The sequence below is a fragment of the Falco punctatus genome (assembly GCF_963210335.1).
Source record: "Falco punctatus genome assembly, chromosome: 15".
Lineage (NCBI taxonomy): Eukaryota > Metazoa > Chordata > Aves > Falconiformes > Falconidae > Falco > Falco punctatus.
In genome coordinates, this window is record NC_137595.1 from 15,037,267 (window position 1) to 15,063,185 (window position 25,919).

Genomic DNA, 25,919 nt, shown 5'->3' on the forward strand with positions numbered 1-25,919 from the left:
ACAAACAATCAGGATTGCTTTATTGTGGGACCCATTAACTCCTTCAGAGATTTTGTGGTGTCTGTTGATAAGAGCAGCACACGTGTGGCCATATACTGCAGGCTGAAACACCTCTGCCCGCTCTGCTGCATTTGGATGTTTGCAGGCAGATGATGCTGCAAGTCCCTTGCTTTGTGCATTTGGAAGAGCCAGTATATATGTAAAAATATGTGGAAATATTCCTGGGGACTCTAATCATGGTGGCCAAGGAGATAGGGGCTATGGGGAGAGGGGAATTCAACTCTGCTTTCAGTGGGGAGGCATGGAGTGCTGTCTCTCATTTCCGAGACTGGCTGTGATGTGTTTGATGTGGAGCCTGCGAACGGAGTTGCTTAAATATACAAGCGTGCCTAAAAATATAAAAATAAAAGCAGTGCTATTTTAAGGCTCTAGAATCAGGGATTATAAATAGCCCAACTGGTGTGTTACTCCTGGCTGGGTGTGTCGGTCCTAAAACATTACCACAACTGTCACTTCCCTTTGAAGCAGCTTGTCGGGTAATGACGGCGGCAGTGGAGCCTCCTCTGCATTTCCATGGTCCCTCGACAAGCACAGGTCAATGATAAGATGCTCTCCAGGCTGATGAGTCCATCACACAGGCCCTCCCTTTGCCGGCTCAGGCCTGCGGGCACACGCAGCGGGAAGGGTGGGTGGGCGCTGGCAGGGAGCGCTGCGGCACTGGGGTTCGGTGGTGGTGGTGGGAGGTGGCATCTGCAGGGTGAAGCTGAGCTGGCTCTACTGAGCACAAGCTGTGGAGCAGGGGCTGCCGAACCCTGGGCAAAAGGCAAAATAGCTGCGTGGTTAGGTGCTGGTTTGGGACCTGTGGGATGGGGGTTTAGTGCTCTCCGTTGTCAGCCTTCCTCTGTGACTGGCTGGGATTCATCTTCCTGCTCCCATCAGTCAGGCTCCTCCTGTGGCCAGCGGAGGAAAAGATGTTTAGAGGGTCATTTCACCTCACGCTGATGTGCACCTCCGAGATGTGATGGATGGTCAGCGGTGAGGGAAGCCTGGACAACATGCTCAGGCTTCGCCCTTGTCTGCTGCGGGCACCTTTATTCTCCATCTTCGGCAGCAGCAGCAGCTGTGGTGATCCAACATACAAAAGTCTGTGAAGCTGAAAGTCACATAGGTACCTTAAATAGCCGACTTTTTGACTTTCTGACTCTCGGAAAGCGTTTTCATTTCTGTCTGGTTTTCCAGCATGGTGGCTGGAAAGGAGTACCTTTGGTGGTGTTCCACTGCCTCGCCGCCGCGGGCGAGTGGCTGGGGACAGGCTCTTCTCGGGCGGCTGTTTCCGAGAGGAATTCTGGCCGACTCCTGCACCAAGTAATGATATGTTTATTTGCAATATATGGAGCCAGGAGATGTCTCTGGGTGATAGGAATCTGGAGACTAGTAAACAAAAGAAGGCAAGGTTGAAACTCAAACTCTAAGAAGGCTTCTTTGGGTCTAAAGAAAACAACTATATAACCAAATAATGACGGTGTTCAAAAAGGTCTGTGGTGGTGTATCTCAGGACAAGGTGCAAATGTACCTGCCAAGGCCCTGCACTGGTAGGATGCCAAAATCTGGATTACTCTTACAGGGAGCTCCAAGCAGCCCGTACCCAGAAGGTGAAGAAAAGGGAGCTTGTTGGCCTCTCCTTCTTTTCATAATAGATAGGAATAGCCCAGGAGTCTCCTCTGCTGTACCTGAGTCTTCCCCAGGAAGGGGAAGCTTATTTCATGTTCTTTCAGTGGAGGAAAACTTGCAAATAGCTTGTGTCTAGCATCAGTAAAAGAAGTAAAACATCCTGATGTCTGGAGGTTTCCGAGAGTTCATGCGGAATTCTTTCTCCATAGCCTGCTTGTAACACAGAGGAGCCGTGTCCTGATGGGATGCTCCCCTAGCGCAGAACAAGCCACTTTTATGGTGATAGAGAAAATGATTTCCGTCAAGAAATGAATGGGGATGACAGCAGTGACAAATAAAGATCTTACGGGTTTAAAACCGATAAGCTGACAGCTCCATTTTCAAACCTGGATGACTTAAACTAACCACCTAGAAACAGTATTTTGGCAATCGGGGAGCTTCTGGGGGCAGGGGGTCCTGGGCATGGCTATGCAAAGTTACAGTAAGTGCCAGGTCAAAAATTAAAGCTTTTGTCTGAAGTTGTAACTTGGATCTGAAAACGAGGACTGCTTCTATTGCTTACTGTGGTCAGAGCTGCTCCTAGAGGGCAACAGAAGGACTGATTTAATGCTCCATGTCCTTTTTCTTTTACAGTGAACTCTTAATTACGCCTGCATTTCACTGCAGATTAGCAGGGAGTGCGGAGCCGAGCCCAGGACCCCTGGGGTGCAGCGAGTGCCCGTGTCCCCTCTGCCCTGGCCCTGGGCTGCATTCGCAGACGCGGTCTGTGCCCTGCGAGGGTGCCTGTGTGTACGTACGCTCTCCCTCTCATCTTTCTCTCTCATGGCATGAAGAAGCTCAGTTTGCTTTGTATTCCTGCCCCCCCCCCCCCCCCTTTTTTTCTATAATCATTGCAAAACAGGAACAAATGAGTGTGTCACTTTAAACCATGAAACCACTTAGTCGGTAAAGACAGATTTGGCGTCTTTGTGCTGGCAGCGACAGGCCAGCCCTGCTCCATAGTGATCCCACTGTTCTCCCTCTGCCCCGCACCCCCCACTCCCCACCCCCTCTGAGGTTTGCTCCGTGTTTGCCTGCCTCTGTTTTTGTGGTTGGTAACCAGCAAAAGAATGGAATGGATTTAATGATTTGTTGGCTGCAGTGCCAGCATGATTAAGTCAATAAAGCTTCAAGCTGAAAACAGTGTAGTTACAGTATATGGCTTTAACCTTGTTAATGCATGTTTATGTCCCCCTGCCCACTGTATAGCTGTATGTTGCATAAAGAAGATCTGACCAATCTTTAACCCATTAAATAATTCATAAAGTGAGAGCAGACATCAGCTACTTGCGGAGCGGATCAGTAACCATGGGGTCAGCAATAACTTTGGCTCCCTGGACCATATCCAGCATGTTTAAACTCCGGTGATGTCACCAGGCAAGCTTCTAACCTTAATCATTTGGATGGGTACAAAGGGAAGTTAACTGTTGACATGCAGTGTCTCCACAGAAGAAACACTTGTGAGTGCTCTGTCACATCTCTGCCTCACAGGGAACATGAGCTGGTTCCAGCCCCCTTGCTTCTTTTATATGCTTCCCTCTTTCCTTACGGCAGGAGCGTGGCTGGCCGAATGTTCAAAGGCACGTTTCCTAGACTCCTATTATCTTAAGTGACAGAGGCAACAAAATCCCACAGAATTTGAGGGAAACATTGGCTGACTTGAGAAGATAATATTTGGAGGTGCTTGGATGGGGTTTTTTCATTGTGGATAAATTCTGAATGAAAAGTATCTCCTTTTGTGTGAATGACAGGGAAGGACATATCATGGGGATGGAAGGGGGCAGAAGCCAGGGATTCAGGAGAGGGTGTGGAGTGAAGCAGGACTGTTCTCACTGCAGTAAAAGCTCTCACAATAAAATACCAAGCACGACTTGCAGGGAAATCCTAGGATTCTCACCCACAACCGCCTCAGCCAGCCTCTTCTTTACGTACCAGTCAAAACACAGAGCTGACTTCTAGCATGCAGCCCTCTTGACACAGCTCCCAGCTGGGTGCCGGGGGATTCTCCAGATGCAGCAATGTCCGTAGTTGTTGCAGCGGCTTCCCTTGCTGGCATGTAAGGGGCGAGTCATGGGATCCCGGGGCGTGTGGCCGGGACATGCTGCGCTCCGCTGGTCTGTGCAGCCAGGTTAGAGGCCCCAGGGGACCATTACAACTTGGTGTAGTTTAATGCTGTTCTGAGATGCAACCAGCTGTGGCCGGACTCAGAAGAGAGGTGCAGAGAGGAGGCCAAGACAAAACCTCATATGCCACGTGAAGCAGAAAAAGCCCTTCCACCTCTTGCCGGTGAGTGGCATGGAGCACAGGTCTGCTGCAGGTCTTTGGGGTCATAACCCAAGGGCATGGGAGAGGCACCATTTCAGGAGGCTGGAGTTGTAACCCACACGCTGCCCCAGGAACTGACCCTGATCCTCCTATTCAGTGAGTAATTTAATTCCTTTTGGGGGGGAAACTGAGACAGAGGGAGAAATGAAGTGGCTTGTCCATAGTCCCATGGAGAAACTATGTATGATGGAACTGGAAACCGACCCTGGCTGTATGAGCCCAAGTCCATATGGCCGGCTTTTATCCTGTGACTCAGTCACGGAACAAACTCACCGTTCAAGATCATCTCCTTTAGAGGTGGCTTGGGAGTTCACCTTTGACGATCCCATTTTCTGCGTCTCCTTCTGACAAATTGCATGCTCACAGGCTCGTGAGCTAACCGTCCGCTGCGTATCCAAAAGGACTCTTGCTTGTGCAAGTAAACTCATGGGAGGCTTGTGTGCCGATCTGCACGGCGTCCAGCCAGGTGTGTTCGCAAGCAGGGCTCCGTGATGTGCAGTCTTCAAGTCTAGGACTACTGCGGCTATTAGAGGCACTCAGATAAAAACTCCCACGTGTTTTTGTGAGCCAGATGGCTGCATACAGCAGAGCATATCTCAGAATCCACTACATCAGCCCAGTAGTTAATATTCCAAGTGCCAAAAGATACACACCTTCAGTTGGAGATTAGAGCCAGGACCTTCAGTCTGCTGTTGCCAGCATCTGCAGCCAGCGACCGGGGGGCAGACTGACCCCCAGAGCCAGTATTGATTATTCTCAATCACTCAGTTATTCCCTGTTGCTTTATGGGTGTGCTAACGAAGACTCAAATTAATTTACTCTGTGTTTTTTGGAGGGTTTTTTTGTTGGTTTCATTTGGTTTTGCTGTAATGCATAGAAGCAGTCTTTGCTTCAGAGAAGATGCTCCAGAATTTATGGATTTATGGCAAGTCAAATCTGATCTGAGTAGAAATTCCATGTTCCGTTTTCTTTATTTTTAGCTTGGAACATTGTGTGATGCGGCTGAAAATCTTCCCTTACCGGTCTGTTGGTTTCAATGAATGAACCCACATACACCTAGTGATGTTTTATTATCACTCACCCACCATAGGGTATATAGCAGCTGGTAATTTTTGTGCATTGACTGCAATTTTTTTTCTGCCTGATGGAAAACAGAGTCGCTCCAAGCATATGCTAATGCTTAATGGGGGGGTCCCAACTTCTGACCCACAGCTAATATCCTGCAAGTCACTTGAAGCTACCAAGGATTCTTGAGCTGGTGTTCAAAATGCCTATGTTATCAGCAAATAAACACCATTAATTGCTTCTAATATGTCATGCAGTGGTTAAATGACAAGATCCTTATTAATTTGCATGTATATCAGCCTTTTCAGTGTGTGTGAGGGGGAGTATGAAGTGGTAAAATTATTTAAAATTAGTGGGGAATATTTACAGGAAGGCATAAAGAACTGTCAGTTGAGGAAAGCAGCATTTTATGTTCTTGTCCCGGATGACCTTGCTCCAAGGACAAACCAGAGCTTGATGAAATGAAGCTGCAGATGGCTAGTGATCTCAACTCTGTAATAATGAAATGACACAAGAAAAAAATGAGACATCTACAGTTTGTAAATACAATCTGAATGGAAGGGGAGAAAAGGAATTTTTAAGGGAGATTGAGTTGACTTGGTTACAGCAGTTCAGCTTCGGGTGTTTTAATAATAATTTCCATTTTAAAAAATAATGGAATTGCTCCTTGTTCCCCATACTCAAGGTCACCTTAATACATTTTTCTTTTTTAACATGTCAATACCTTGGTTTTAAAAATTTGATCATGAGGACTACCTAGTCACAGCCTTCTTTGTATCCATTATTTTAGCATGTTATTTATCACTGCATTTGGTTTTGTAAGTTGTGGTGCTGACTTCTGGCACCTGATCGGTAGATGATCTGACTCAACCATTTTAGGTGTTTGAATAGTTTCATCTGTTAGGAAAGAGTCAGCTTGTGAGAGGTTTACTACTGAAAAAGTGATGTGATACTTTGCGCCAGACCATGCTTTGTTTATGCACGTACATGAGAAATCAGGAGTATATACTGTTGGGTTTTGCATGTGGGCAGGTTTTCATGCAAAGGGCTTCTCTGAAGCACTCAGGCAGCCAACTGCTATTGAAAGTTAACGAGACTCAGACATCTGCCTCTGCAAATTGAACCTTTGCATGAAAACGAAAAAGAAATTAATGGAAACATTAACTTAGAGAAATATAGGGATTCACAAATCTCTGTGATCCAGACCACTTCACTGTAATTTGCAGAGCTTTTCAGAAATGGGCAGGTAGAAAACTGGTTTCTCCCATTAGCTCAAGATTCCCTGACTTTCACTTTATTAGAGTGAAATCTTCCCCCCCCCCCCTTTTTTTTTATCAGATCTTTTCTGCTCTCAATACATAAATTCACCAGCCAGTTCTCTGTAGCAGCTTCTGTGGGTCTTGAGCTAACCCCGCTCCTTTTGAATCTCATCGACACCTCTGAGAGCATGCCTTGACATAACACAAGGATTACTTGAGTCAAACCACTTTATAGATACAAGACGTTGTAGTTTGTCATCACAGCTAGCGCAACCTTGTAGAGACAGGCAGAAGGACTACCAGCCGAAATTGGGTGAGATAAATACAGTTTTAGATTATCTCATTGAATTTATAGGCAAGCTGCCCTCCATGGGAGCGAGAGCATGGTGTCACGGGTTGGAGAATCATGATAGCTGTACAAGCCAAATATAAATATTTTGTTCTTTGCAGAGAATTCAATTTTGGATCTTGACTGTATGTTATGTAGACAGGTATAAAACACCCATCTCTGCATTTTGGGGTGTATACACATAAAAACAATAATAGATGCAGTTTATGTTAAAAGCATGGTGGTTCAAAGACTGGTGGGAATGAGTCCAGCCCTAAAACATTGCTCTCAGGTGGAAGAAAAGTGTGTTACCACCACAGGTACCCAGGTCCCATTGCCATCAGGAGTCTGGCAGAGCCTCCGTGAGTCTCCAGTTACCCTGAAAGCTTTGCCTTTCACTCAGGATGGTGGAGCAAAGCTGTTCTCTGGGCTGCCTTCACCCACGGCCTGGGAGTTCACCTGGGCCAAAGGATGCATTTGCAGGGGAGCTGCTGTTGCTGGAGTCTTGACTGTGCCTCCTTACAAGCAGCGCAGTCCCATGGAGAGTTGTGTGTGTCTGTGATACACCAGCTCTCCCATTCATGTTGTGCCTCAGGCTCTTGGCTGCTCCCAGAGCTATTGCCCATGTTCTCTCTAACAACATGGTGCTGGTAACAGCATCACAGTTTGATTTCAACTTGCCTGCTAAAGGACGTATTTCCATGTAAGAGAAAAATCGCTGTTGCAGTAGTTCACTCTGGATTTTCTGTCCTTCCGTTGCTCTGATTGCTGCTGCTCTTCAATGGCATGTTTTGATGGATGAAACCAGCTCTGAAAATATGGGTAGTCTTTGCACAAAAGCTTTAACTAATTAAATTATTTTTTTTTAAGAGGGGAAGTGGACTCACTTTCCATCTTATTAAAATTCTGCGTGCATTTTTAAAAGCACTTTGGATACTTTGATAGGATTTTGTTCTGTTTTGAACAGCAGGCAGTACAAGAGCAGCTATAGGGAAATTAGCGTTTCGTCTGCTTTGCTTGAAGGGAGGAGATTCTAATACTATTGCTAGCCAGGTGTGGTGATCTTGTCATTACTCCTAGCAAAGAAGGAGAACTACCTTTGAAGGAAGCTGTACATGCTCATGCCGTATGAAAAGGAAGAAAAACTTAAAAGAACTTTTTTTTTAAAAACAAAACCTTATACCCATGGATCACTAACAGTCTTCAAACAAAGCCTTTTCCTGACTGACAGCCTCCAAGATAAGCTCAGAAACTTGAGTCTGGTATTATTTCACATGCTTGTATATCACATAAATGGGTGAAAGATGGGTAAAAACAAGATCAACAGAGCTGCACAGTTTGTGTTACCAATGTTCATACATTGTGTTAAAACAAACATGCAAACAAACAAAAGCTTTGGAGCGTTTCTGAACTGAAAGGCTGTTTTATCTTGAAGAGCATCTCTGAACTGGGAGCAGAATAGAGGAGATAAAAAAGACAGAAAGCTTCCAAAGAGCAAATGGAGAGTTCTGTTAAAGGCAAGAAGCAGAGGCAAGAAGCATATCTAACCCCTGACTTCTACACGAAGGAAATGATCATGGCATCTCACAGCCATCACACTGTTCTGTGGGCTGACACAGTCATTCTGCCAAACCCTGACCCTGGAGTTTGTTTGTTTTGTTTGTATGCATTGGCCAAGCAGATTCCCCATCTTAGTATCTACTTGGATTAACAGCTGTGGAGGCAATGATCCTCCTTTGTAAAGGTGTCATCGAGGTTTTCTATGGGACCACACAAGGTTACTAGACACTGGGAGTCTTACACGTGGCTTCTCCATAGGCCTAAACATGGCACTCTTACAACCAGGAAACTCTTTGTGTGAGGTCACTTTAATACTATTAGTGTTTTAATTGCTTAGTTTGCGGTATTTGTAGAGTCGTCATGCCTAGCAGGCTTTGTCTTGGACTTCAGAGCAAAGTGCTGAAGGAGAGGCAGTGCACCTACGAGAGAGGAGACGATGCACTGGCAGGCGGGAGCTCAGGGAAACGCAGAGGCATTAGTTTGAAACTAGTATTTGCATTTCCTCAGCAGAACTTCCCATACATTACAGATGTTCTTAAAATACAGAACGAAAGCTGGTTCATGAAACTTCACCCCACCCCTAGAGAATAGCTGTCCCCACAGTGAATAGGGATGCCCCTAGGGTCCGCGGCCGAGCAGCCAGGGCATCGGCCGGTCGGTGGCACAGGCTCTGCTCCAGTCCTGTAGCCATGGTGTCCCTTTCTGGTTTGGTGTGGCTTTTGGGGGTTTTGTTTGGTTGCTGGGTTTTTTTTTACTGTGTGATGTCTTAGTTAATTCTTCAAGTTATCTTTGGTTACAAAAAACAAATGGTGGAAAAAGCAGTTTGTCCCTTTCTTGTATTTACAGCAAACATCCACCCTGGGCCACCCGTTCCCTTAGGTCCTCTCCTTTTTGCTGGGGTGCTGTGGCTCGTCTCAACAGCCCTTCTGTTTTAAGCTCTATAATTACTGGATTCAGCTGGATGCCCCATTGCCAGTGGAGGGAGTGTTTCTGAAATCAGCAGTGTCTTTTGAAATGGAATAAACTTTTTAAATGCAGGTACTATATGCGTTTTTAATTAGACACGTTTCCGTTTTTCCACTGCTGCTAACGCTTTCGGTTAGGAAGTGCAGTTCTTCCCCAACTCTGTAAATATCTACCAAAATTTGCAAAGCTGCCTGTCTCTCTCTCAGTAACCTTGCTGTGACCTGGTTATCTGCTAGAACCACAAAGAATTCAGTCTCTAATTAGTCCATCTGTTAACTATTGAAATTCATGGCTTAGTTTTATTGTCTGGGTCTGTAACATAATGCTGAATGGTCTCACCTGGCAGCTTATTTCTTATAAAGCAAATGTGCCTTTCCAAGAGCCATTTTGGTGCAGATAACTGTCTTTTCAGCATTGGACAAATGACTCTGTCTAGCAGCCTGCAGTCCCCTTCATGCCCTCACTGAAATAAATTGTATGTCTCCAATAGCTTTGGGCTTAAGTCAATACAATTTAACATGTACATTTCTTTGTTATATTCTTTGGAGTTACACCGTAAGAGCAGATGGGAAAGTTTAATAATGATAAATGAGTTTAGTGTTTTTGCATAGTCCTAAAAAACAATGAACGCTCTTTATTAAAGATTAGAGGGATTTTTACATATTTGCCAAAGAGCGATTAAAGCTCTAGCTCAGATCCTCAGAAAGTCTTGCTTTTAAATTCTTTTTGGACTGTTTGTTAATGAGGATTCAGAGGATTTAGGGGCCATAAATTTCTTCATTCTCACTTAAGTGAAGCCATAGTGATTACTGGATATATAACCAAGTGCTGAGGACTGGAGTTTATCAACAGTGTTCACACAAAACAATTCATCTCCACACTTATTTACTGCAGTTGTGCAGCTTCTACGTAATCAGATGATGGGGCTGCGCAGGTCGAGCTCATCAGTGGATTTTTAGAAGGATGTAGATTCATAAATATACATGGTAGCTCCCAGAAGGGCTGTTCGTACACTTTCCATTAAGTGGTTGCCCAAATGTTTTGTTGGACCAGACCCATGCTCACCACAGCCAGGCACAGTAATCTGCAGATGCGTTTGCCCAGCCTGAACAGCTCACCATTGTGCACCGGCTGGGCGGCTGGGAGGGACTGGTTTCGCTGCGCTGTGCAACCGCTTTCACAGTTACAGTCAGGGGTGAAATACTGACACAAGCAGTAAGAATTCCTGCAAACCTGGAACCTGATTCTTTTCTCCTTGCTCTTGAAACTAGTGCATGAGATGCTAAGTCAAAACACTGAAGTTACCCAAAGCGCCTTTTTGAACAGAAATTGCTACATTGGAAAGCCCGGGGAGAGCCACAGGAGCTCAGGGCCTGCTGCGCGATGGTTTGCTTTAGCAACAGAAAAATCTCTCCAGTTCCAGGTCTGTGTGGCATGCCGTTGGGTTAGGGATTCTGCCCATTTGATGTTTTAACATGAGGTTTTGGAGGGAAAAAAAGTCAACCCCCCCTGATACTTACATGCAAACATATTTTTTTTAAAGATGAAGAGTAAGAATCTGCCGTAGCCATCTGTAGCCTCCAGTGGGCTTACAGCTGGTTCAGCCACATGGCCCTTTGGGTGTGAACACCCGCTTCCATCCTTCCCAACTTCGACACTAGAATCCTCCTCTCCTTGCTGTCTTCCTGGATTTTAAAATGGGATAATCCAAACTATAGACAAATTAAGATTATGGCTTGTTTGGCTTCGGCCCACTATGGGAAGGAAAGTGATTTTTCTTGGGAAGTGATGAAAAGGAAAAATGTTTGAAGTTCATTAACCTTTGGTACAGATAGCAGTGTCCTTTAGACTACACCAGAGCTATTCTTAGTCATGACGTTTAAGAGGTTATTTTTTATTGTAAGAGAATACAGTAGTTCCCACTAGTGGTGAAAAGAGAGAACTTTTTCCTTTTTTGTGTGTGTTTGGTTTTTTTTGTTTTGTTTTTTGGCTATAACCTAACTGTGAACTGTAGAAGGCAAGATTTTGAATTCATTCCTTGTCTTCCCATCTATGCTGTTTTGTCCTAATTTCCCCAAAAGCAAAATTTATATCTATAGATTGTTTCTTTAGTGGCTAATTAAGTGTTATACAACTTCGCTCTGAAAAACTCAGCAACCCATTCTGTCTATTTGCAAATGAACTTTGCTGATTGTCATTATTGCTATAGGGTGCCTGCAGAAAATCCCATATAATTAAGCTGTTGTACTGCCACAGCACAAGAGCCGCAATTGGTAATGTGATTTACACTTCTTTACCATTAATAATATGGAAAAATCAACGTTATTTTCTTGATGATGTTTGGGAGAAATTAGAATGAGGTGGACATGATTAGGAAAAGAGACTTTAATGTTATGACTTGTTAATGCAATAGCCCTGAGCAAGACATCAGAATGATTGTCCTTGCACTAAACTCATTTGCTTCAGTAAGCACAGACCCTCTCTGCACGCAACAAGACAAGTTTGGAGGAAATTGGATAGATGGCAGGGATTTTGGTGGTATGAACATTTCAGTGTCTTTTCATGTGCAGGGTACACAAACTGAATCCCTCCACTTTCAAATATTCCCCTAGAGGCAATCTGCATTATTCAAAGCTTAACTATGGCTGCAGAATCCTGTCTGACATGAAAGCAGAGTGCTAGCTTTACATGAACTTCCATATTTACATCTGTAGTAAATCATACTTACTTTATTCCTCCCCTTCCTCTTTTTCTGTGGGAGAGGTGGAGTAAAATGGGGAGGAGGGAAGGGGGAGGAGGAGAGATGTCCGGCAGAATTGTAAGCAAAGCACCAGTAATAAAGCCTAGTCTTATGAGACTGCCCATGAATAGGAATGATAATGAGAGCAGTGATGAGCTGCAGGTTTGTGTCTTTTAGTAAATTATCTAGCAGGCATTTACATTTCATCAATTGTGGTTTTGCATAATAGACTGAAGTGCTACAACAAAAGGAGGCACTATAAAAATGACTAATTTCAGTGACCTTCTTGGTAATTGCTCTTACAAAGCATATCTTGGAAGGCGTTGGGTGATTCCTCATGGTGAAGCTGCTGTGGAAAGGCGCCCCAGGCCCGAGAAGCTTGCCTGGTGACAAATGCCTCCCAAGGCTTTCTTCTGGCCACTCTGAAACATGGCTCGTATCCTGTTTTCTCCATCTGAGCATGCTTCTAATTGTCAGATGTCAAAAGGGAACAACCATTTTCTTCTTGCTTATCTCCTGATAACATTGATTCTCAAACAAAGGATGTGGGCTTCCATTCTGAAAACAAAGGAAGCATGGCCCAGTTAAGGATGCTGGATATAATATACATACTTCTCCCTGCCAATAATAACAAAACATCATAAATAACGTAGAAGCTGGATGTGAAAATGGAGAATGGGGAATACACTGGTACTGCTGTTCCTGGGTACAGCACTTACAGAATCTTGTCCTCAGTGAGGCCCTGACTTCTTCCTTTGTTTTCCTCTTGTATTTCCCTGACCACCTGCCAGCTCCTAAAATGTTTAGACTTCAATATTTTTTTAATTCTTTTTCCCTTTTGGGCTGTGTCTTCATCATGTTCTTGTGAATTTTTTCCCCCTCTTCTCCACACAATGCCCTTTCGTTGGAGGCAAGTGCTCAGCTGGTGAAGCTCAACTCAGATCTTTCCTTGAGGCCAGTTTACACCGGCCAGGAATCAGGCCCACTGCATTACTGATTTGTGCCTGGCCATGACCTGACCGTGTTCATGACCTTTCCATCTTCTCCTCTCCTTTCACAATTAGCTCTCCTCATTGGTCTGATCATGGAACCCACAAGCACCACTTTGGTCCCATGCCCACATCTTCCTCATCTTTCTGGGTCCCTGGTTTGATGGCACCTTTTCCTCTCCTCTGCTTTTAGTTTGCTGTTTTCCTTTCCTGTAGGCTTCTCCTTTACATTCAGTTGCCAAATCCTACCCTGATGCAACTTTTCTTTCCTTATGTCTTTCAGTGTAACAGTTGGGGAACTGGTGGGAAATGTGATGCTTTACTCACATCCCTTCTGCCAGCCAGGCAGCCATGTGACTCCAGTAATGGTAGTGAATCAGTCCCATAGCCTTGGGCTAGTCACAAAGAATTTTGGATTAACGTTTTGTTTCTCTCACTTCTTGTGCTGATACTCAGAAATGTGAGCAGTCCCCTGCCCCTCACTGTCCTCCCCGTGACATGCGGGTCTATGTGAATCCACAAGGTGTTTTGGCCCTGGAACAGCCAAAGACTGGAGAGAGGGCATCAACAGAGAGGATAAGGGTTTCTGTTGTTATCTCCCTGATGAGATTAATTTTCTTTTTTCATCTTTCTTGGCAGGATCAAAATCCTGGAATTGTTGCCAGACTTCAGGAGCCGGGCTCCATCCCAAGCGGAGGCTCTGTGCCTGCACCAGCCACGGTGAATGGGTACACAATGAGGAACCATTTACTGAAGCAGCAAATAATGAAACGACAGCTGATGCAGGTACGATGCCCAGTGCTTCTGTGGGTTGATGTGCTGTCCACCTCACTGGGAAGGACAGGACTAACTGGAATGGAGAAATCACCAGTCAGCAAACACTAAGGAGTAGTGCTGGAATTGCTGGGTTGAGTCAGACTAGGGCTGTGGTGAATCCAGGATGTCATGCCCAGGAGAGGCCAAGGCCTAGTGCTGCTCAACAAGTCTGAGTGCAGATCTGCCCACTCATGTGCAAGGAAAGGATTCAGTCACCTCCATATCATTGCCGTCATCCTTGGTCAGTCACAGGATTGGGAGGGAAGATGCAGAGAAGGGAAGCTTGGAGAGTGAGTCAGCCCCAGGAGAGATGTTCTCCATGCTTGCCTTTCTTTCTGGTTCCCTGGGGATTCACCACAGCAGATATTAGACTCCAGTTTGTCCTGGACTTGGCTGGTCTCTAGCAACAGAAGTCCCTGTATGAGGTTTGTGATATGCTGCGTGAAGGAACAGGGATGGGGCGATCCAACAGATCCAGAGTTGGATGAGGCAGTGCTGAACATGTGCCTCTGACTTTCTGAGTGTGCTGCTGGATTTGGGTCAAGGAGGCTCATTTCCTTGGATGGGAAATGAGACAAGAAGTAGCTCAGTAAAATCCTCAACAAAGTACTGTCATGCTCATTGATCAAACTCCCTTTCAAAACTGACTCTACCTCCTTGTCATCAGTTGGCTTCAAGCTTAACTGTGCTGCTCCAACACAGCGGGAGTCAGGCCTCAGCTTCCACCATCCACGGGGAGTTCCCCTGGTCACGGCTGCTGTCCACAGCAGGGATGCGAGTGTGGTGGGAGGTTCTGGGGTTAAATGGTGGGAGATGTAAATCAGGTCACTTGGAAAAAGTCAGCAATGCCTTGCGCAGGGAGCCCTGCTAAGGATGCCCGGCTTCCAGTGGCTTGCTGCTATGTTGGAGTTAGAAGTGTCAACCAGTGCAAAAGGTGATGGTGCACATGAGCAGAGCCATCCTCCAGACAGGGTCACGGCCACCAGCAGTCTCCTGTTTGTCAATGTGCCCCTGCAATGCTGCCACAGCTTCTGTTCACCAATAGGCTCTTGGACACCTTGTGTTCCCGGAGCTGGTACTTCAGAGAACACGTCCAAATAGTGAGCACAAGAGGTGCTGGGGAGACACCAGGATTCCTGCAGCCTCCAGCCGTGCTGCACTTGACTTATAAGCTGGTGAACTGGAGGGTCTCCATGTTCATCCAGTTCCCCTTGGGCTGGCACAGTGTCTGCTGAAGGCTGCGCTTCCCAGGTTTGTCAGGACACCTTTGCAAGAAGGGGCATGTGAGCAATTAAGATCCGGTCTGAAATGAACTGTCTGGGCCGAGTTTCATCAGAGGGGTGTGTGTGTGTGTGCAGGGGAGGTTGTTAATGATGACAGTGGCCACGCTTCAGGTGTATGCTGCTATTCTTGCTTGACAAGAGACTGCAACTTTACTATTATGCCCCTTGTTTTCCAGGAAAAGCAGAGACAAAACATGCTGGGAGTAACATCTGAGCAGAGGAGTTTGTTTGCGGCTCAGCAGATAAATCAGTTTCAAGGTAAGGAGGGAAATGGTGTGTTATGAAAAGCCTCGAGGAGCCAGGGCCTGGGGTCTAATTAAATACAGGGCGCTAAATGATTCTCAGCCCTGAAATAAAAGCGTTTCACATTTCATCACATACTCTGACACAGGGGAGAGGCCTATGTAATGAAAGGGAAAGATGGAGCAGCAGCCTTTCAGGGCTCTGCCGTGTTTCCAGGGTGAACACGTGCTCCCCAGCTAACGTGTCTCTCTGTACGCAGCCGTGCAGCAGCCCATCCCCACCGACTGCAGCCAGGTGATGCCGGCTCCTCCGCCCAACCACCGCATGCTGCCGTCTAACCCAGCCATGCTCCAGAGCTCCTTGGGCTCTGGCATGGCCCCAGCCACCGCCAGCCAGAGCAGCGGGACGATGGTGATGATCCCACACAACCCTGGCAAGCAGCAGGGGATTTTTCCGCCTAATTCTGATTTTAACATCCCACTGCGGCCAAGCCAGAACTCACTGGGCATGAACTCGGGGTGCCAAACAGTACACAGCCACTCTGCTGTGCGTCCAGGAATGCCGATGGCAGGCTTCAGTTCTGGATCCTTAGCAAATCACTCTGCGACTCAGCAACACTTGAGGCAGCCGAGCATGCCAAGAATCCCTAACGTCTACCCCAACTCCTCTGCCCAGATGTGGACGCCAACCACTGTGCCAAGAATGCCAAATCAAAGCCAAATGGATACCAGCATGCAGCAGTTCTCCGGTAACGCTCTCTTCTCCAAACAGAACGTGAGAGCGAGTGCACCGGCTCAGCAGTTCTCCCAGCAGGCTGTAGTGCCGCCTAACCAGATCGCTCCCGGCGTCCAGGTCAGACAGATGCAAAAACTGAGCATGGGCCAGGCTGGCCAGGGCTTGAGCTCAATGAGTAATCAGAACTTGAGACACAATTTAACCAGAGGACCGTTGCCAGCTATGAATGTTATGAAATCAGTGCCACAAGGAGTATCCAGTTTTAACCAGCTCAATCCTGCCTCGGGCCTTGGCCCGCCAAGCTACCCTTCCACAGGCCAGCCGCCCGACGCCTTCAGCAGGATGAGCGCCGCCGCCGAGCTGCCGCAGTATGACTTTGTGTCCCAGCACAGCAACTCCATCATGCCCGCCAACTGCAGCGACACTGACTTCCTCGACTCCCTCATGAAGAACAGCAGCAGCAACGACGAAGAGTGGTTGAACAATCTGACAATGATAGACGACATTTTGGGACAGCACACGCAAAGCTCCGGACATGTTTAGCCGGGAGAGAAGCAGTCTCATTGTAAATAACATACGTATGGCTTTTGAACGTAACAGACAACCCGTGAAAGCCGCCGCCTCTTTCAATACGGAATGAGTAGACTCAGCCAATTCTTTGCCTGCATCAAAGTTTAATATTGGCAGTTTTTCAGATGACTGTATATATTTGAATATTTTGTAAATTATGTTTTCCTAAACCTTAAATGTAGAAGTATTTATACTTCTTTGCTGGACTGTTTGTAAATAAATCTATGGCATAACTTTTGGTTTTATTATAGGGATTTCATTATACCTTGTTATAAATATGCAAGTAATATTGTTAGTTTCAGTAATACTGTGTATTACAGCATAAAATACTTATGTTTTTGACATAACTTAACACATGAACTAGGGGTGTCGTTGCAACCAGACTAAGCAGAAATCAAATGTGGCATCTGTTCTCCCATACCAAGAGGACAGATTGAAAAGTTGAATTTTAAAAAAAATAAAATCCATCAAAGGAGCTGCTGATTCCCTGGTAGCTCAGTCTTGCAGCCCAATTTCGATATGTAGGTCCCATCCGGGCTCCCAGTGCGTTCAGGGATCTGCCCGCAGAGATCCATTTGCAAGATCCCGGGCACATTCTCAACCCGATACACTCCAGTAGGCCGATTCGACACTGACAAGGCGCCGTCCCGCCCGCTGTCCTGCGGTGAGTGCGTGCCTGTGGTGTCCCAGCCACTGCCCGGCGTGTGTGTGCCTGGGCACAGCCGGCCGCGCGGTGCTGCCCGCGGGGGGTGACCTGGAGGGCTGGCGCTGGGCGGGCACTGCCAGGCATCCCTGGTGACTGTCCCCTTCAGCCGACAGGTAGCTCTGGTTTGCGCACCTCTGCCATGTATATTTGTAGTGTACAGGTGATTTGTTCCTGGTTTTAAGGCTTTTCATAATTTCTGTTTTAATGTGAGACTTTTTTTCAGGGGAAAAGTCTATAAACATTAATAGTTAATTTTTGATGTTTTCCTGTCAGCTATTGTCCTATGTATATTTAAGAGTCTGTTTATAAAAGATTCACTGTACTGTAAACTTCTTAAAATGTTCATACTTTGTGTAATCATATTTTAATAGTCACATCATACTTCGCAATACATTTGTAATATAACGTCAGCTTCAAGCACAGAATGTTTTTTTCTTCATACCATAATAAACTGCCAGGGGAAAATTGCATATACTTTATGTGCTCATTTCTCAGCTACAACATTTCATACCTGCAGATATTTGAATTAATTTGATTTGTCCAGGATGCTACAATGTCGATCTAATAACATGTACAAATGCCTGTGTGCTGTTAGCAGGAGAAATGGGCTAGATGAAGAATGGAAGCAGGCTTTAATTTTATTTTAAGATGGGATTTCTTAGGCTCACTCTCCTTTTCCAGTGTAATTATAGGAGAACGTGAAATTAATCTCTGTCGGGGGGGGGGAGTGTTGTTGCATGGCACGTTAGTTTTTTTAGTGACAGTTCTTGTTTCTAAATGCCTGTATCAGTTGGCCCATCAGAAAATAAAGCGGTGCCCAGCATGAGGCAGCAAGGAGGGCTGGGGGGCCACGGCACAGTCCCACCTTGCCCATTGAGCGGTGCCCAGGAGGGCAGCGGTGGGTACGGCGTGTCCCTCCTCTGACACAAAATTGTCTGACGGGAGAGCTAGGGCCTTCCCTGGGGGAGGCGAGGCTGGGGGAAGGGGTAGGACGCAACAGGAAAATTTTAGCAGTCTTAAATAAATGCACAAATAGAATCTGTAGCTATAATTGCCTCGTTTAAAGAGCCAGACACCGCCCCAGCTTCCCATGGCTGGTGGAGAAGACGTGTTGGCGCTGACGCCTGTCCCAGGCACACTGTGGGCACGGCAAGCCTGAGGAATCTCCTGGCTGGGTTGTCCCTCAGAGCGGTCCACGTTGGAGGGAGGGGTTTAGCGAGGTCGTCCCGGTTGAGAAGCCTGTTCTCCGGAGCTGGAGGGTAGGAAACAGCTCCTGAGGTCAAAAACGAGAGGAGACAGTCAGGGTTTAAAGCAGTCGGGTAGGAGCTCTGTTGGTGGTGCTCAAGTGAGCAGGAGACCCCTCCCAAGCACAACCACCCCAGGCCCTGTCAATGCTCCATGTGGCTTCCCCATGGCAAAGGCAGGTCCTCATGGCACAAGAGGCCCTGAGGGGAACGACCCCTGACTGGCATCACCTCGAGAAAGGCACGTACCTGCGTGGAACCAGGGTGAGGAGGAAAGAAGCCAGTTTTTCCAGCAAAGGAAACCAGCCCCACCAAACAATCGCCCAAAACAGGCTGTAAAACTCAGCAAGTGTCTGAATGAGACAGAAATGCCGACTGGCCTCCAGACAGCAGCGAGGGGGAGAAACGCCTGTGTGTCTGTGGCGAGGACAAAGGTGAGTTTGTTTGGCTGTGAAAACTGGCACCGTTTCAGCAGCTTTTCTGTCGTGAGCCGTGTCCTGCCAGGGAGCAGCGCTGGCTGTGGCCGGGGCTCCGCTGCTTTACGGAGCAGCAGGTCTGGCGGCAGGTCCGGGAGCCAGCGGCACCTGACCCCCACCGGGCCAGCAGCACAGCAGTCATAGATGGCAGAGAAGGCCACTGCCCCAACGCTTGTCCTTAGGATATTCATAAAAATACAAAAAATGCCCTCTTTTCATTCTTGATTTTGTTTGTGTCAATGCACCTTTCAGCTTTTCAGTTCTGCAGGGTTTAGGTCACGAACACTGCAGAGGGGAAACCTCCAAAAGTCAATTGTTTCCCACATTATTTATGGAAAACAGTTTATCTTGTACCCCCGTTCTGTACCCACTTGTTTTCACTCTTTTTTTGTTTAGCTTTTGAGCTGGTAGAGCTTTTCATGCCTCCACGTCCCAGTTCCTCACTTCTCAAGGGGGAACGACAATCCTTGCCTGCCACAGAGGTGCTGTGAGGAGTCAGGACTATATCAAGCTTGGAAGAAGAACAGGAGTAAGTAGTAGTATTATTATCTTGCTGCCTGTGATCATACTTGTAACTGCTGATTCTTAAATGTGTCTTGTGGGGGGCTGGCAGGTGACTGTGATGGCCAGCGCCCCGCTTGGGCGGCAGCCGAGGGCTGGGTGGCTGCTGCTCCCTGGCTCAGCAGCAGCTCGGCGGGAGCACCGGGCGCAGGGATGTACAGGGCGAAGGTGTGATGGCCACAGGGTAACATCTCAGCTCCTGCAGTTCTGGTGGGTGTCAGGCTGTAACAGGTAATGCCTCTATCACAATAAATTGTCTGTTTTGTTCTGCAAAAAATACCTTTGTCTGTACTTTGCCTTCCCCTTTCCTTCTCTCTGTTTAAAGTGTGAAAATGCCCGAAGTCTGATTCGGCCTTCACTGTCATGGTCCGTATCACTAAGGCGAATAGTTACAGCTGGTGAGGGAGTAAGACTAAATACATCTGCACGGTTCTCCCATTGTATTTACTGGACCAGCAGATCACACTGCAGGGTGTACGCAGGCTTACACCATGGGCCACATTCTGCTGTCTTGCAAGCGGCGCAAACGCAGAATAGGTCTCCTGAAGACAGTAGTGAAGCATGGGATTTACTCAAGCATAAATAACAGCAGCATCTGGTGCTGTGGAAGTGCAAAATGAATTTGGATTTCTAAAATAGTTACAGCGAACAAAGTGTCTGACAGCACTTGCTGTTGAAAGCTATCATTTATTTCCCAAACAAGTTACGTCACCAGACTGCCCTCATAATTATGGCCATGAAAACAGAGGCAAGGCAGTAAGCTCTTTCCTCTTGGATTCTAAAATAACATCAAATGCCTATAACAGCCAGAATTTCCAAAGACCTGAGCTCACTAAAAGCCTGTCTGTCTGAATGGTTAGTAGCATAGACTTATTACGGAACAATTCTCTTTGTGGATGGTATTAATCTAAAGCAGCCCATTTTTGACAAAGGCAAAATAGAAAAACACACTCATTCCTCTCAGAAAGCATGCAGGGAGCGCCTAGGAATAGATGTCATGGGAGCCTGGGTCAGGCAATTTCCCTGGCAAGCCTAGCCCTGACTTATGCAGAACCCGAGCCCTGCTGCTTGGTGGCTCTCCAGGATTGATTACATGTCTGTCTGAAGAAGCTTTCAACAAAGGAAGCTGCACTGATGTTGAAGTGTAAGGTCAAGTTCTCCTCTTGTGTAGGATGTTGTAAATCAGGAGCTATTCCCCTGCCTGCAGCAGGGTAACCCCTGATTTACACCCGTCTGGGAGCAGGAGCGAGCACCTGGCGAGAGGCTGGCACTCGCCACGTGGTCCTGCCCTGATGGCCCCGCGCCGCGGTCGAGGCACCGCAGATGTGCAGGATGGTCCCAGGAGAGACCCCCACTCCACGCTGGCAGCCGGCTGCAGGGTAGGCAAGGACAGGGGATGGCGTGAGGGCGAGCGGCCGGCTGCTGTTGCCCCCCTGCCTCCTCTCCGGCTGCCTGCCTGCAGCGAAGGGCAGGTGCCACGTGCTCCCGGGGGGACAGTTTGGCCCTGGCACATCTGCCCAGCCATCTATTCAGGCTGAGCTCAGGTTTTGAGGCTTAATGCCAAATTAATGCCTGTTTCACCTTCTATTCCCTGCTGTACATATAGCAATTTTTTTTTTAAAAAAAAAAAAAAGGAAAGAGTCTGGAAGAGAGTGAGGTGTTTTAAATACCAATAAGGGTCTCTCCTGGGCAAGCTAAAACACAAGTACTGGTTGGCAGCTGCAGGAGTTACTGAGAACTTAAGACTCTGGCTGGTCAAGAGGCCTCCTGTGTACAATCCCGCACAAAACCGGGCAAAGGCGCCTTATTAACGCAGCCAGGCTGAAACCAGTAGAGCTGTAGTTAATCACAGCCATGTTCTTTGCTCCCTCCCCACTTACTTGATGGTTTTGTAGCACTGTGCAGAACAAATATGCTGTTTTATACGTGTCTTGATCCATTTCCCGTTAGGCGGCAGGTCTGGGACTTGGCTTTCATCCTCGCTCTGCCTGAGGCAGCCATTTGCCTAACAAGGGCTCGTGCTGCCTGCGCTGGGCTGCGCGCTGCTCTCAGGCTGCGTGCGTCGGGCTGCGTGCCCTCTGCCTAGCCAAACATGCATGGCCATGCCTGTGGTGGGGACATGGAGCCCCATTCCTTTGCTTTCCTGAGCTCAGGAAGTAGAGACGGTTGGATTTTTTGTTTTCTTTTTCTTGAGATTGGCATGAAGATGGTCTGGGTTGCATCACGGCTGTGTGTCAATTAAAACAACCCACGGCTACAGCAAGGATTTCTCCCTGCAGCCCAAAGGGCCCTTTGCTGTGTGGCTGAACCCTGCTGCCAGTCTCACATGTGTCAAAGCCAGAAAGCAGCCAGAAGCTCCTGGGCTTTTGTGCATCACATTGGTTTTGTCCTTATCAAGGTTTATGATTTAATCAATGTAGTGCCTGAGAGGTAAACATTTGGTTGGAGAAGAAAAAACAAATGCCGTTTTAAGCTCAAAGTTGGATTTGTATCAAAAAAAGGACATTTTAATTGTTCTGATGTTGTCTTAATCCCTTTGCAAGGAGCGAAAGGGCCTGAGCACTGCCCCTGCTCGGTTTCACATCCTGGAGTGCGCTGTGTTTGACGAATGGCTGGGACGGATGAGACCTGGGGCAGTGGCAGGAGGTGGTGGGACCGGCCCATTCTCACTCCCTGAGGGCAAACCAGCCCAAAGCTATAAAGTTGTGAAATCTCTTTTTTAATTTGCTAATATAGAGCTGTGCTTGACTCCATCCAGCTGCAGAAACATGCTTTGTTTCAAGTTTACAGACTGCTCCTTGTCAGCCATGCCGGCTTTGTATGGCAGCAGGGGAAAGAGAATTACCTGGCAGACCAGGACCTGTGTTCCTTCCCTCTTCTCAGCCCATAAATTATTATTCTCTTTCACTTATTAGCTGGCTACACTATTTGCCTAAGCAGTTCCCATTAACCCCCTGTTTGAGCCTCACAATCTTTAATAAATATATGTGTTTTCCTGTGCCCTTTCAGGATAGTTGATGATGTCCATTAGCAGCTGGGGACCATGAGGCACAAAAGGCTCAGGACTCGAATCCCAAAGATATTTAAGTGCCTAATGAGGCAGGCAGACACCAGTAGGATTTTTCAAGTGTAGTTAAGCAGGACTGGCAGCCACATCCCGCAGCCGGTGGGTTGTGTATTACCGTCAGTAGCTGTGCACCACTTTGGACTTTGTTTTACAGATCTGGGAGAATAAGCTGGTTGTTTCTGTATGGCTTGTTGTGGGCAAAATGGGACTGTGAGTCAGGCCCCTTCGTGTCTTAATTTTCCAACCTCAAGAGCCAGTAGGCTCATTCCAGCCGGGCAGAGCATGCAGCCCAGCAGGTAGGCAGTGGAGGACGAGCCATGGGCTTCAACTGTCTTCTCTGAAAGCTTTGCTTTGCTCAGCACCTTGCTCCCAGCGCTGGGACGTGGCACACCCAGCCCTGCCACAGGGGTTGCTCTCACAGTGAAAACATGAGTGGTTCGCTCTTCTTGGCCAATATTCCTGCCAACAAAGTCTTTGAAAGTGCCACCTGTGCATCTTGAGGAGCAGGCGGAGTCCTGCTTCTGCTTCAAACATCCACATCTTTACTCTGCTAAGGTTTTTGGCTTATGACCTGTGGTTGAAATGATGCAGTGGTGTACTACTAATACTGCTGCAGCAAGGGCAGGGAGCATGGCTGGGTGGAAGTGCAGAGCCCACTGCCGCGGCTTACTCCTTGGCTGCTCTGCAGAGCCCTTCGTTTGCAGAGGCTTCCTAGCCCAGCAGTGAGCACACTGTAAATCAGGGCTGCCAGTGTCCCAGCCCAGCTCTGCACCTCAGTTTACCTGCCCATAAAGCTGAGACAGTCCCTCTTCCACAGGGATAGTTTGAGGGGTAATCGGTTAACGCTGATAAAGTGCTTTGAGCAGCTAGGACTGTAAAAGTGCCAAGTATTATTATTAGTCCCATGTCTTTGCTTTACTGTGTCAACCAGATCCAAGAGTCTCCTGGTACCAGAGCAGCCTCCTGCAGCACCTGCTCCCCACACAGCACAGACCACGCAAAGCAGATTATCCTACAGCTGGCCTTTTCAGGGCAAAAGCAGCAGTTCTCGCTGCCTGCAGTGGGGGACTGAGTATCCAAAGAAGAATTTAAACTAAATACTTATAAACGCTTGGCTGCAACAGGCTGAGTTTTGCTGCTTGAGTGACTGAGAACCCAATCCCTTGTTGAAAAGGGAAGTGAGTCTTACACCAATGAATTTCAGGCTATGCTCTCAACCTACCTGGAAAATTAGAGTTGTGTTGGTGTTTCACCGCTCGTGTGGGCAGTTGTGCATTTGTAGTTATTTGCAGCCACTCAGTGACTGAGTTCATGCTGTTCAGCGACATGAGTACTCCAAGAGGGTATCTGTTCTTAGATTTGCAATTCAGCTTTAATGCATTACTTGACCACTTTCTCCCCAAACAGTGGAAACCATTTCTTACAGATCTGGCATTTATAGCTGTTCTGATTTTTTTTAAGTAGGATGTGCTTTTTTGGTTTTTGTTTGGGGTATTTTTGTGTCTCCTCTCACACTTACACATTTCCTTCAGTTTCTCCACCTAGTCCCTCTCACACATGATGATAACCTGTGGACTGCCATGTCTGGCTGTAAAGAACGGTTGATGGGAATTTAAGGCTGTAAAAGGTGAACTGGTGAATATTTGGAAAGTGACCCCCTTCTCCCTGGGTGTCCACTCTGTGAAACTCAATTATCTTGAGACCCTCTAGTGTATTTTGAATTTGGTGCAATTAACCAACAGTTCAAAATCATCTAGTGGGGCGGTGTGCCTAGACACGCACAGAAATGTCTGCATCAGACTCATTCTCAGAGGAAACTTGCTAGAAGTGAGTTGTGATATGAATACAGCATTTAACAGAAAGGAGCCAAATATTGTTTACTAGAGGTAGCAAAAAAAAAAGGTCATTGCATCCTGGAATGGTTACCAGTGTGTGAGCCAGAAAACATGCCCACATTTCCAGCTGCTATGCCAAAAGCTAACATGCTAAGCCACGTGCAGATCTACCACCACAGACACACACTCTTCCACGCTCCAACTCACAGGGATACGGAACTGCTTCACCATTTCACCCACTGCTTCATCTTGCAGATATCTCTGTGATCGACTGGTTTAAAAACTCAAATGCCTGACACCTCTTGAGTTTCTTACGGATGGCTAATGTACCCAAGAGTGCAGCAAGACACCATCTGCAACCGTGCTTGGCCTGGCATGAAATCAGACAGGGAGGCTCTTTCCATCTTCTTGCATCTTGAGGTCTGAACCCAGAATAATGTGTTCATTTTAATTGCCTGTCAGTAGGTAATTTTATTCCTGGTGTCAGCATCCACAATAAGCATGAAAAGAGTTTTGCCTCTGGCTGTGGTAGTAATGATAGCTGTAGTACCTCTTGTGCGCATCCTCAAATCATCCTCGAATTTAAACTGAGCGCTAGAGAGCAAATATATTATTTGTGTATTTTATGCGATGCCCAACACAATGAGGCCCTGGTCTCTAGACGCTATGATAATACTACTAATAAATAATAACTCAACACTGAGATTAACACTGCCACACAGAGACTTTCTGATTTGGTACATTAACTTCTTATTCTTTTCATGCTGTGAATGTAAGCTGTAGCTGGAGATACAAAGTGCTGTGAAGATTACTGTAAGTACTCTGATCTTCTGAACCCTGAATGGAGGTCGCCGTTGTATAATAAATTGCATTAAAATATAAATGAAAAGAAATCATGTACAATTTTTCCAGCAAGAATTATTCACAAGAAGCTTTGTGGAAGAAATGAGTGCGTTAGCTCCAATAAAAGCCATTATTTCTTTCAGGTGGCTGCTTAAAGCTTTGCTAATTGTCTGAAGAAACCTATAACAACATCTGATGTGATATTCAGGGCTTCCAAAGACCCCAACAGTCTCAGTGATTTTGCAGAGCTGAGAGGGGTTTTGTTTCACTCATTAGATCAACTAAAGAAATTGTGCTTCATAATAAAAGGATTTTCTCCTGCTCACCAGAGTGCAAAGATGAGCCAGGCTAGCTGATCCACAGTAGCATGGCTCTTTCAGTCCCATGGGAATGATCCTTGGTCCCATGGGGGTTAAGAGAAAAACCTTCACTGATTGCTGCAATGAAGATTCCTGCTAATACCATGAATGCCAGTTGTTTTTAATCCTGCCAATAAATGGCAATTTTCTTTAACAATGGGACAGAAAATTGCATATGAGACCCAGTTTCTCTTCTCCCCACCATGACATATTTATGCAGCCATGCCATGGTGGTGGGT

At 46.7% G+C, this 25,919-nt stretch overlaps 1 protein-coding gene across 2 annotated transcripts in view; it reads left to right on the forward strand.

Annotated features, from left to right (window-relative positions):
* Nucleotides 1–17,765, forward strand: part of MAMLD1 (mastermind like domain containing 1) — a 104,897-nt gene extending 87,132 nt beyond the window's left edge. For both annotated transcript variants that reach the window (XM_080365667.1, XM_080365666.1), the window contains 3 exons: nucleotides 13,582–13,728; nucleotides 15,218–15,299; nucleotides 15,544–17,765. In XM_080365667.1, the coding sequence (XP_080221793.1) occupies nucleotides 13,582–13,728; nucleotides 15,218–15,299; nucleotides 15,544–16,562 (1,248 nt within the window). In that variant the 3' untranslated portion in view covers nucleotides 16,563–17,765. The remainder of the gene's footprint in view (nucleotides 1–13,581; nucleotides 13,729–15,217; nucleotides 15,300–15,543) is intronic.
* The last annotated feature ends 8,154 nt before the right edge of the window (nucleotides 17,766–25,919 follow it).